The sequence below is a fragment of the Sphaeramia orbicularis genome, chromosome 14 (genome assembly GCF_902148855.1).
Source record: "Sphaeramia orbicularis chromosome 14, fSphaOr1.1, whole genome shotgun sequence".
In the NCBI taxonomy this organism is placed as follows: domain Eukaryota; kingdom Metazoa; phylum Chordata; class Actinopteri; order Kurtiformes; family Apogonidae; genus Sphaeramia; species Sphaeramia orbicularis.
This window is the reverse complement of record NC_043970.1, coordinates 27,072,160-27,082,744: the sequence shown is the minus strand read 5'-3', so window position 1 is coordinate 27,082,744 and position 10,585 is coordinate 27,072,160. Positions and strand designations below refer to the sequence as shown.

Genomic DNA, 10,585 nt, shown 5'->3' with positions numbered 1-10,585 from the left:
TGGGAGTCTGCCAGTATCAGCCCATGATATCATGAGAAAGGAAGTGAGTTGTGCTAAATGTTCCTAAGATCCGATGTATGCAAGTGGAAACAAAGGGATCGGATTAAAACTGATAACTGACGCAAGCTTGTAGTCGTGAAAATCACCGGCAGGAAATTTGTCATAACATTGGAAGACAGAGAAGGCCAATTTAATAAACTCAGTTGAACAGAACAGTGTAACTGTGATGAGATAAAAACAAATATACTGAGCATTTCTGAGTGTATAAGGCTTCATATTATGTGTGAAGGGATAAAATATGTTGCTTAAGTCAGGAGTTATGTTACCAGATGGAAACCCTTACAGTGATTTTCCTCTTAATTCTTCTTAATTTGCCACTTTTGTCAAATAAAAGACAATTATTTTTCACAGTTATTTCATAAGTCATGCAGTAAAGTGACAATCTTTCACACTATTATCGCCGCATCAAAGAAGAGTGTCTGTGAAGCAGAAAATAGTTTTCAAAGTGCGGTTGAGATCAAAAGATCAGGGGAGGACTAAAACGTTGCCTGCATACGCTATTAAAAGCTTTTTCAATGATTAACTTTTATTCTGGGATTTTAAGGGAATCATTCAGTCCACACGTGTCAAATCTTAAGGTTTTATTCACATATGGAATAGTTTGTAGGGATATTTAGGTCTTGGCTTATTCATGCAGAGCTTTCACATACTGTCAATTTATGCACATACATTTGCTTTTATGTCTTGATATGAAGTGAAACCTTATTTGGATGCTTATATGTGACTTATCTCACTGTATAATCTCTTTGATCAACTATATGTGTATAACTATATGTGGCTGCACAGTTTACTAATGGTTTTACATGATAATGACTGAAAATGCAAAACATTTTATACAAATATCAGATAATAACAAACGCAGCAAGTCAGTTTTGCCTGTAGGTAGAGCACTGAAGTAGATCACATGAGTTACTGACAGATGAGTTGCCTTTATTTAGCTGTGTGTTTTGTTCACAAATCAACAAATCCAGTTCAGCTCATGTGCAGATGTTTACACTAGAACTACTGAGATTCTCTTCCCGTGATGTGTCCCCTTCGGCAGCTGCACTAAAAAGATGAGGCTGCTATAAAAGAAGTGTTTGATAAATATAAATACAGTAATCGCCTTTAGTAAGGGGAGTATGTTTTATTACAGGCAGATGGAGCCACATGATTCTGATGTTACTGCTCACAGCGCATCTCTAAGCTGTCAAGGAAAGAATCTGCCAACAAGAACATACAGTATTCAGGGAATTGTACTCACTCATTTTCAAGTAGTGTTGTGTTGTAGAGTGCTGTCCTGTGGTAATGAACAACTACTGAGCCTTCTTCCCTCATGACACATTAAACATACAGTACATACTCAATCAGCTGCATGTATTTGTCATTTTCCTGCAGGTCATATGTGATGATAGTCCTTCTCTGTGTCTTTAGACAGACTCTGCAGCAGAGACGTCTGGAAGGCCTCGTCACGTGACTCGGGGATCAGGAGTTCCAGCAGCAGGTCACAGATGCAGTAAAGCAGATGCCTTCAAGGAATCAGACTCTGAGTTAATAATGACTGACATCAGCTGGTTATCAAAAAAAATGTGATGCCTGAATGGAATGACATGGATAATGAAAACAATTAAATAAATCAGGTGTGTGACTTCTCATTTGTATAACCTACACACAATATGTGGAGATTTATGTTCAAAATGTACAGTATGTCATTACATATTACAGTATTTTTAATTTGAGTGTAATCATCTTTTATTTTATTGCTTCAACATTGTCTTCAATGCAATGTATGCAACAAAGACAACAAATGATACTGCCAGAAGTAGACTGAACCTACAAGCTACTCTACTTGTTCTGGAGATGTTATGTAAAAGTAGTAGTATGATGTGTTTTCTGGAACAAAAAAAAGGTAAAAATGAAGGCGACACAACTTTTCCTTAACTTTGTATTTTCCAAAGCACCATGTTATAAATAAATAAATAAATAAATAGGGGTTAAACAACTGGAATATTCTGGACTGATACCAATACTGAAATAGTTTACTGTTTATTTACAACGCTGCCATCGAGTGTGTGAAATGACTTTGCAAGTGTGAAATGACAATATTAATAATGACTGATATAAGTGAATATCAAATGAGACTGGTGTTTGGCTGATATTGACAATAAATCGACCTGAACAAACAGTTTCATGGTGCAAGATGTTGCTATCATTAATTTCAGAAGTACCATTTGTTATATTGCAACTGAGTCTGTTCACATAAAAACGACAAGCATTTTTTAACTTATCTGTTTCCTGTGAAATGGGTGAAAAACAAAGAGTATAAATAACTATAATGAAAATTTACTATTCAGTCAAACAAACAAGCTGATAGTCCTCAGTCTGCTGGTGCAGATATGCCTTTGTGCCTCATTTTGGATTAGGATCTGATGGGAAATTAGCGATGCTTTTGAAACTGCATAATCAAAATTTCAGCATTTAATCCCCTTAAGTAATCTACTAATTTCTCATCAGATGGTGTAATGGTTGATTATCCAGTTAGTCTGATGGTTTCTGAGTTCCTCTGTGTCCTCAGTTTGTTGTTTACTGTACAGTTTGGTTGTTGACTCACTTGTTTATCTGAGCGTCCTGTAAAGACTCCAGTACTGTCTCCAAGCTCAGCCTGTACTTTTCAGTGCCCAGCATGTCAGTGATGAGCTCTGCCCAGACACATAAACAAAAACTTCAAAACCAATGCAGATCATAGTCACTTTACACCTCTACAGTCTGCCCCTGATGGCTTCTATATACCTGGTAGCAGCTGCATCAGGCATTCCAGACATTGCTCTTTGGTTTCTTCTTGTTGTGCAGCGCTGCGTTCTGGATGTGGCTGAGCAGGCAACGTCCCACCTGGCCATACCGCTTCCTGCATCACTTGTAGGTAAATAACCCAGCAGGGGGCACTGGTAAGGTGGGCAACTCCTACATCCAACCACCTGAGACAGAAAAAAGTCAGGGATTTATTACCCCGTCCCCAAAGAGGAGGCAAGGGTTTTGGTTTGTTTAGTTGGTTTATTTTTGGTTCAGTTTGTTTGTTTGTTGTTAATGCTTTAGCAGCAAAACTATTGGTTGAATTCATACCAAATTGGGTTTATAGATTGCCAGTGACCCAGAATAGATGTCATTATATTTAGGGAAAAGTAGGTCAAAGTTAAGATTTTTTATGATTTTTTTTTTTCAATTTACTTCAAACTTGGCACATATACAGAGGCAACTGATATGCTGACATCAGCACACGCACAGACATGATGACATCAGCTAGATCAATGCCAAAATAAGCTACAATACGTGCGAGGGACAGGTATTGTTGTCCCTGGCACCACTTGTTACAACTGTGTTTTTAAAAAATAACATCTTGTTAGTTTTTTGCATGTACAATCAAGATATAAGAGGGAATGATAGTCGTGCAGGCATTAAGCAGCAGAACCAAGGGCACCTAAATCAAAATAAAACCCTGTAAGAGCATGACCATTATTTACTGACATGCTAAATGAACCCTAAAACTCCCAGAGGCGCATGCAGAGGCCAGCAATAATGATAGCAGACCACAAGAGATTAGAAAAGCACCATTCCCACAGACTGAGACTGAAAGAAAACCCAGTGGTAATTCCACAGAACTCTTTGTTTAAAACTGTGTATACAATGAGGTAAAAACGATGTAGTTAAGGAGAGAAATCATATTTTGAAAGGTTTGGGAAAATACGACATGCAACAATCAAGTAGTAGAAACTACAAAGTACCTCCACAACTGTCTTTTGTGCACATTGAGGACCCATTGTTTGTATGGTCAGCTGTAACATACATTTTAAACATTTTAATGAGCAAATTATATCGACAGTGGAAAATGTGCAACCGTGTCTTTGATAATTTCTTTAATAACTTTGATGGAAGAGGATTGTTGACTAATATATTTCGCAAAATGATCAACTTTATCTTTTTTATGACTGATTTACTTTTATGTTACTCTTTATATACATTAAAGCAATACTTGTGGAAGCTAAATAAAAAGCTGCTGTACCTCTCAATGAAGGTGCCAAAGAGCAGCCTGATGGTCTTCTGGATGTTCTCAGTGCACAGCCAACTCCACTGGTCCTTCATCAGCAAGCACAGGATGTTCAAAGCAACATCTGCTACAGCTGTGTCTGCAGAGCACACACAAAAAGATATACTGTAAATGCACCAAATTATAATTATGGCACCAGAAAAAGCACATATGAGATACAGATAAAACACATCTGAGGTGGAATATTATTCAAGAGTAGAGTTTTGCTGCCTTTAAGTGGCCATCCAGTGTTACTGCATGTTGGCTCAACGCACCAAAAAACACTTTACTCGCTGCAGATCAAATATTTTTACCTCTTCTCATGAAATGATTGTGACAGTGTGATGTATTCTTGATTTATAAAGTGTAACTGGGACTCAGTATGTAATCAATGTACCAGGACAAAGGTGATTACTGATGAATATAAATATAGGAATAAAGAGGAATGTGTCTGAAAACAAAATGATTTCAACTTTACAGACAACAGTGTAGTTATTGTCATTACCTTGAGATACAAAAAATATTTAGAAAATTATTTTGAGAAGATATTTCATTACATTGGGATACTAAAATTACATCCTTATTATTCTGACATATTACCTCTTTATTTTGACAAAGCTTGTATCTATGTTGAGATACTACCACACCATTTTATGTTACAGGATCTGTTCATGACTGTGGTAAAACCTGTATAAAATTGCACTCTCTTTTAGATGCAAAAATACTTTAAGAAAGTATTCCATTGCTTTGAGATAATAAATCATTATTTTCAGAAAGTCTGTCATCATGTTAAAATATCAGCTCATTATTAAAAAAAAGCAAACAAACTGTCATTCTTCAAGCTTCTACCTGTGCTGTGGGTTTTCACTGATGCCTTTGTGTTTTTGCCAGCCTCCTCACAGTTCAGCTGGGCCCCCTCACTATCCTTCACTGTTGGCTCACATAAAAGTCTTTCCTGCTCCTTAACAAAGTTCTCCAGGCCGGACAGTGACATACCACCGAGCACCTAAAGCAGACGACAGTAAAGCAAAACTATTATTTGGTGGGAAAACAAAAAGTCAGAGTAGCACCAAATAAAAAGCCTTGATAAATATGACAACTTACACTGCTGCCTTCACTATAGCAGTATGCGACTTTAGGATGCAATTCTGGGATGTTCAGAGTTGCTGACATTTTTCTTGTGAACATAAGCCTCCTGAGGTATAAAACACAAAGCCAGAAATCATCTGTTACAGAGATTTTATTTAATATTACTCACTTTAGACTGACTGAGAACTCACCTGTACAGAGGAGCATCCACTTCCGATTCCTCTGTTGGACTGAGGGGTTCAGGATAAGGGAAAGCTGTCTTTAAAGTGTCTAATGCATTCTCCATCATCTGGCAGTTGAGTGGGAGAGGACACAAGACAAAAGATGAAGATTATAAGGCTGAATGTGCACCTGCTGCAGCATATGCTGATATTAGCTCAATAAGGATTTCTTTTTCTTTTTTGTCAGATAGATGAAAAAAAAAAAAGTTGTTGTTTTTTTTTATAACTTTGACATTTTTCAGCTACAACCTGTAGCCTTCCTCAGAGGGGTCACTGGATGTCACTGTGATGTGTCATTGTCAGCTGTTTTATCCAGGTTTGCCAGGCAACAGGGGATGATTATGGCCCCTGCTGCCTGGTATCCCACAGAGGACAGCATCCCAAGTGAGGGATAAGGTGTAGGATCCCTCATCCCTGTTCATGGTCACAGTAACATCAAGTGACCCCTCTGAGGAAGGCTACAGGTTGTAGCCAAAACATGTCAAGGTAAAAAAAAAAATCAACTTTTTTTTCCATCTGTCTGACAAAAAAGAAAAAGAAATCTTTATCAGTTCAGTAGACAGTATGAGCCTAATCGGACTAGATGTTAGCTCTGTTCACACCTTATCAATTCTTGATTTGATGACAGGTTTCCTTCCAAAATATGTGCAGGCATCTGAGTTGAGAGCCAAGAACTCCTGCATGTCCTCACTGTTCGCTGTCTCAGGAATGCTGCTTAATTGCTAGAAAAACGGATCAGTTAAACGACAACACTACGTATATAATTACAAGTACACACACTGAAATTGCAAATCCAGTGCCTACTTTGAGGAAGTTGTCCAGCTGGTTTTTACGACTTTCAACCTTGTCATTGTCTGGATTTCCAAATGACAGGTCAGGGAAGATTCTCTTTGGCCCTTTGACATCTGAAAGACATACCATTGACTAAGAATGAAGTGTTTGTCTTGCATCAACAGTTCAGTATTATTAATGGTGGTGATAGAATCTCACTCTTAATGAATTTCTTGACATCAGACTTCTCCTCTAACCGAGTTTGCAAGTTGAGGAATTCACTGTATCGCCGGTTGACAGTGTGACTGGTCGGAGGTTGCAAAGTTGCTCCATTTTCAGAGTCAGATGTCTCAAACTAGGAAACCAAAGGTAGAAATGAAAGTGTTATTACAGTTGATACAATGCAATGGAGAAGAACACAAAAGCACTGACCCACAAGCTAAGCAACGGACATGGGGAAAGTGTTTGCTATGTGTTCACTGATAGCTGTCTCCGGTGGGGAACTGAAGCTATTCATATCGCCCACTTCAGTCTCCAGATCTGGACAAAAACAGTAATTTTAGAGAAAGGAATTCTGGGTTTACCATTGTAAGTTGGTTGGATCCACTCTAACAATCATACTGTTATATGAAAGCTTTTCTGATGGGTACTGAATTGGTTATAATGTTCTATTTGTCTCACATGTAAGTAAAAATAAACAATTAAATCAACAATAGACCAACTCCCCTGTTCCCAGAGGTAAACTTTCTGTTCGTTTCAAATGAATCTGGTGGCATAGAAAATTGGTGAACCTACTCTTAAAATACAACACTACTTGGAACGATAGTGAAATTTAAAGTTTTTTTTGTTTTTTTTTTTCTGCTGGCTCTGTCCAAAATAATACTTTGCATTACATATGTTACAAACATTGCTTTATATAATAATAAACACACTAACCCTATAAGTGCAGAATGAAGGAGGTGTTACCTTTACAGTGTAGAGGGTATAGGGATGTGTGCCAGTGCCTCGCTGCTCCTTGGTGTTGATAGTACCAGTTATTTGCACATTCTGGATTTTTACAGGTGCAGCCATGTTGTTAGGATTATCAAAGTTGTAGGAGGTTAGACAAAGCTTTCTTGGAGGACATGTTGGCACTTTGTCTTGGGCTATGCCTGCTGGCCACTGGGAGTTCTCTGTCACCACAACCTTTGGTCCAAGAGTTCTTAGAGTACCAAAGCACCCAAAGGGCTCATCATGTTTTAAACCAACCCCTTTGCAGAAGTTTGTAGGAGGACCGCAATCACAAAAGCCTCGAGCCAGATTGTCCTCAGAGTCTGACGGAATTAGTGAGTCCATTAATAACATTTTGGATTCTAGTGAGTTGGAGAAACAGCTAGGTGTGAGTGGACAGCAGTTCACTTTGCATGGTGTGAGCAGATCTGCAGAGCAGCTTTCCACTTTACCTGCAGATGTCAGGCTAACCATGCTGCTCTGTGGTGAATCAAACTCATTATTAGTGGTCTGACTCTGCTGGTCATCAGGGTTTGAGGAGCTTTTGCTGGTGATGCCTGGTGGCTCAGAAGAGGACTGTGAACAACAGGTGGTCCAGGACTCCTGTTGGAACTCACATCTGTACAATTTAGCTTCAGGGAGCGTACTGATGTCGATTTCCTGAGATTCTCTGGACCTGGTGAAGATTTCTACAATGGTTTGATTGAGCCAGTCCGGGTCTGATACTCTGTTTATGAGCGGCAGCAGTACATTGCAGGTAATTAGTTCTGTAACCATGTAACCTCCAGTCCTAGTTTCCATCTGAGGGTAAGGAACAAGCACATGTAAGACGAGGTTAACCAAAGCTTTGGAGTAGTTCAGCTCAGCAGCTGCACTGGTCACAGCTGGATGAGGAGCATCTACTTCACTGTAGATCTGCCACAGACTGAAGCTCTGATCCTGTGTCGACTGGATCTGCTTTGCTGCCATGTAGCTCTGCAGGTGACAGCCATACAACTCCAGCAGCCTTTGAATCAACTCCTTTCTGTCCACTCGACGTGCACGCTCTTTTAACTCCATCACAGACTCCAGCATTGAGTTAAGCACAGCACGCTCAAACTCCCCACCTTCCTCCTCTGGCAGCAGAGTCCGATACCATGAGGACACAAAGTCACGGACCGCTTTGTGGGCGGCACTGTGGATCTCATGGTTCAACGTCCACTCATGTTCAGGGGAAAACAGAGGAGGGTTGATTTTACCCTGAGGCAAAAAGTGCTCCAGGTGGAGAGGACTGTTGGCATCCAGTAAAGCCCGAGACCCGAGCCAGCCCCCGAGGACCACCAAGAGGCTGGTGAAGATGCAGAGGAGCCAAACATTCACAAGGAGATGGAAGAGGACCAGCCATGCTACCAGTGCTCCCAAACCTAACACCCTCCGCTGCCCGAGACACTCTGAGAGTCCAGTGATCAGAGCCATTTGTTGAAAGCATTACAGTCAGACAAGGCAGGCTCTGTCCTGGTAAAAACAAGAATCACACAAAGAGGAGCAGTATTTTATTTGTCTTTTCACTGATTGGACTCTTTTTACTTTGAGTGCCTTTAATATATCACTAATTTGGATTTCATTTATGCTGTCATTTTTAAATGGATGTTGTCACAAGACTAAATTAAATCATTATAGCATTTAAATGACTAATTTAATTTAATTTCAATCCTGTAGAAAATTTTTTGACTGACCATAAAATCTCTCTGACACACTGTGAAGCATTTACACTTTCTGTTGTACAATGCTGTTTTGAACAGAAAAAAATATATAATTGTTTACAAATTAAACTAAATTACTCCTTTTAATTTGGTGAGGGTTAGGAGGAAATTAATTATTTCTTCTTAGACAAATAATGTTTATGAGACTATTTCTGCCCAAAGGCTGTAAATAGTCTGAAAAAGTGTTTTATGTGTAAATAGCACATTTCTGGTTCACCCACTCCTTGGTTGGTTAGTTTTTTCTTTATACTTTTATTGTAGTATCTATTATTTTGTTACTATTTTAATTTAAGGAGATCGACATAAATTGACTTAAATATTTGACTCATAAATCACTATTATTAAATATATATATAAGTCTAACTAAAGATATAGAGTCGAGTAATATAGTGGTTAAAGGCATGTTATCAGTCCCTTCGCATTATCTTGTATGATAAACCAAATGACAAATTAATGGTAAAATTGTACAAGGTGATCCGACACTAAATTATAATCAATAATATTATAACAGAGTTACGTCACGTGCGCCTTGTTGCATTGGTTATGCCAATCTGACTCCCACCTTTAAGGCTGTTGATACTTTATTTTTCCTTCCTTCTTCTCCATTTTTACCTCCGCCAAGGAGGTTATGTTTTTGCCAGGGTTTGTTTGTTTGTTTGTTTGTTTGTCTGTTTGTTTGTTTGTCTGTCCGTTAGTGTGCAATATAACTCAAAAAGTTATGGACAGATTTGGATGAAATTTTCAGGGTTTGTTGGAAATGGGATAAGGAAGAAATGATTAAATTTTGGTGGTGATCGGGGGTGGGGGGGCCCACGGGGGGGCCACTGATCAGCCTTGGCGGAGGTCTGCGCTCTCCGAGTGCTTCTAGTTTTTTTTTGGTCATATCAAACACACAAACCTAACCTGCTAGTACCCAGGTTACAACCTACTGTCAACTTCGCTGTTAGTTAAAAACACACATTTCTTGTGTTCAGTGTTAGCTAGATTAGCTGCAGTTAGCTCAGACTTACCTGGAGTGTTGTCAGTGTCAGTACAGGCTGGAGGGATCATAGGAGGGATGTCCTGCTCCTCCGGGACACTGCTTTAATCCTCCAACAAAGATTATCTGGATCAGTCTGAGAGTCAAGATAGATACACGGCCCATATGGTCAGTTAGGTGTCCACTTAACCTGCCACCACAACGACACATTTATTACAACAATTAGCAACTTTTACAAGCTAGTGCTACTGCTACTGACACATGCGCAGAAGAGGCTGCAGAGTAAAGTAATCATGTTGGACAGGTGAAAGGTGATTTCATCTTAAGCCTATCCTGAACTTTTAAATATTTGTGTTTGTTTACTGATGTTTTAGTAGTGTTTGGTTTGATTGAAAACAAAGTAAGAGCACCATCTAGTGGTGCTTGAGGACTTTACTCCTAGTTTAAACTAAAGACCTTGAAAAAAACTGACAGTAATAGTTAATAACTATATTATTACTATTACTATTAAGGTGAAGAAGTTAATTTCTAGTGTAAACTTAAACTCAGCAAATTGTAACTAAAATGAAACTGAAATGAAAAGAAAATATTAAGTATAACAAGAATATTTAATTGTTTAACTGAATTATTCGGTGCCTACTGATATTCATGACACATTTGGGCCTGCAAAGCA

At 38.8% G+C, this 10,585-nt stretch overlaps 1 protein-coding gene across 1 annotated transcript; it reads right to left on the bottom strand.

Moving 5' to 3' along the window:
- Nucleotides 1-626: 626 nt before the first annotated feature.
- On the bottom strand, nucleotides 627-9,972 carry snx19a (sorting nexin 19a). The gene is given in 13 exon segments (XM_030153968.1): nucleotides 627-1,568; nucleotides 2,651-2,738; nucleotides 2,830-3,014; nucleotides 4,097-4,220; nucleotides 4,970-5,126; nucleotides 5,225-5,315; nucleotides 5,401-5,498; nucleotides 6,033-6,152; nucleotides 6,235-6,335; nucleotides 6,421-6,556; nucleotides 7,168-8,623; nucleotides 8,625-8,685; nucleotides 9,944-9,972. Coding segments are annotated over 12 exon segments (2,721 nt in total). The 5' UTR covers nucleotides 8,660-8,685; nucleotides 9,944-9,972; the 3' UTR covers nucleotides 627-1,438.
- Nucleotides 9,973-10,585: the final 613 nt, after the last annotated feature.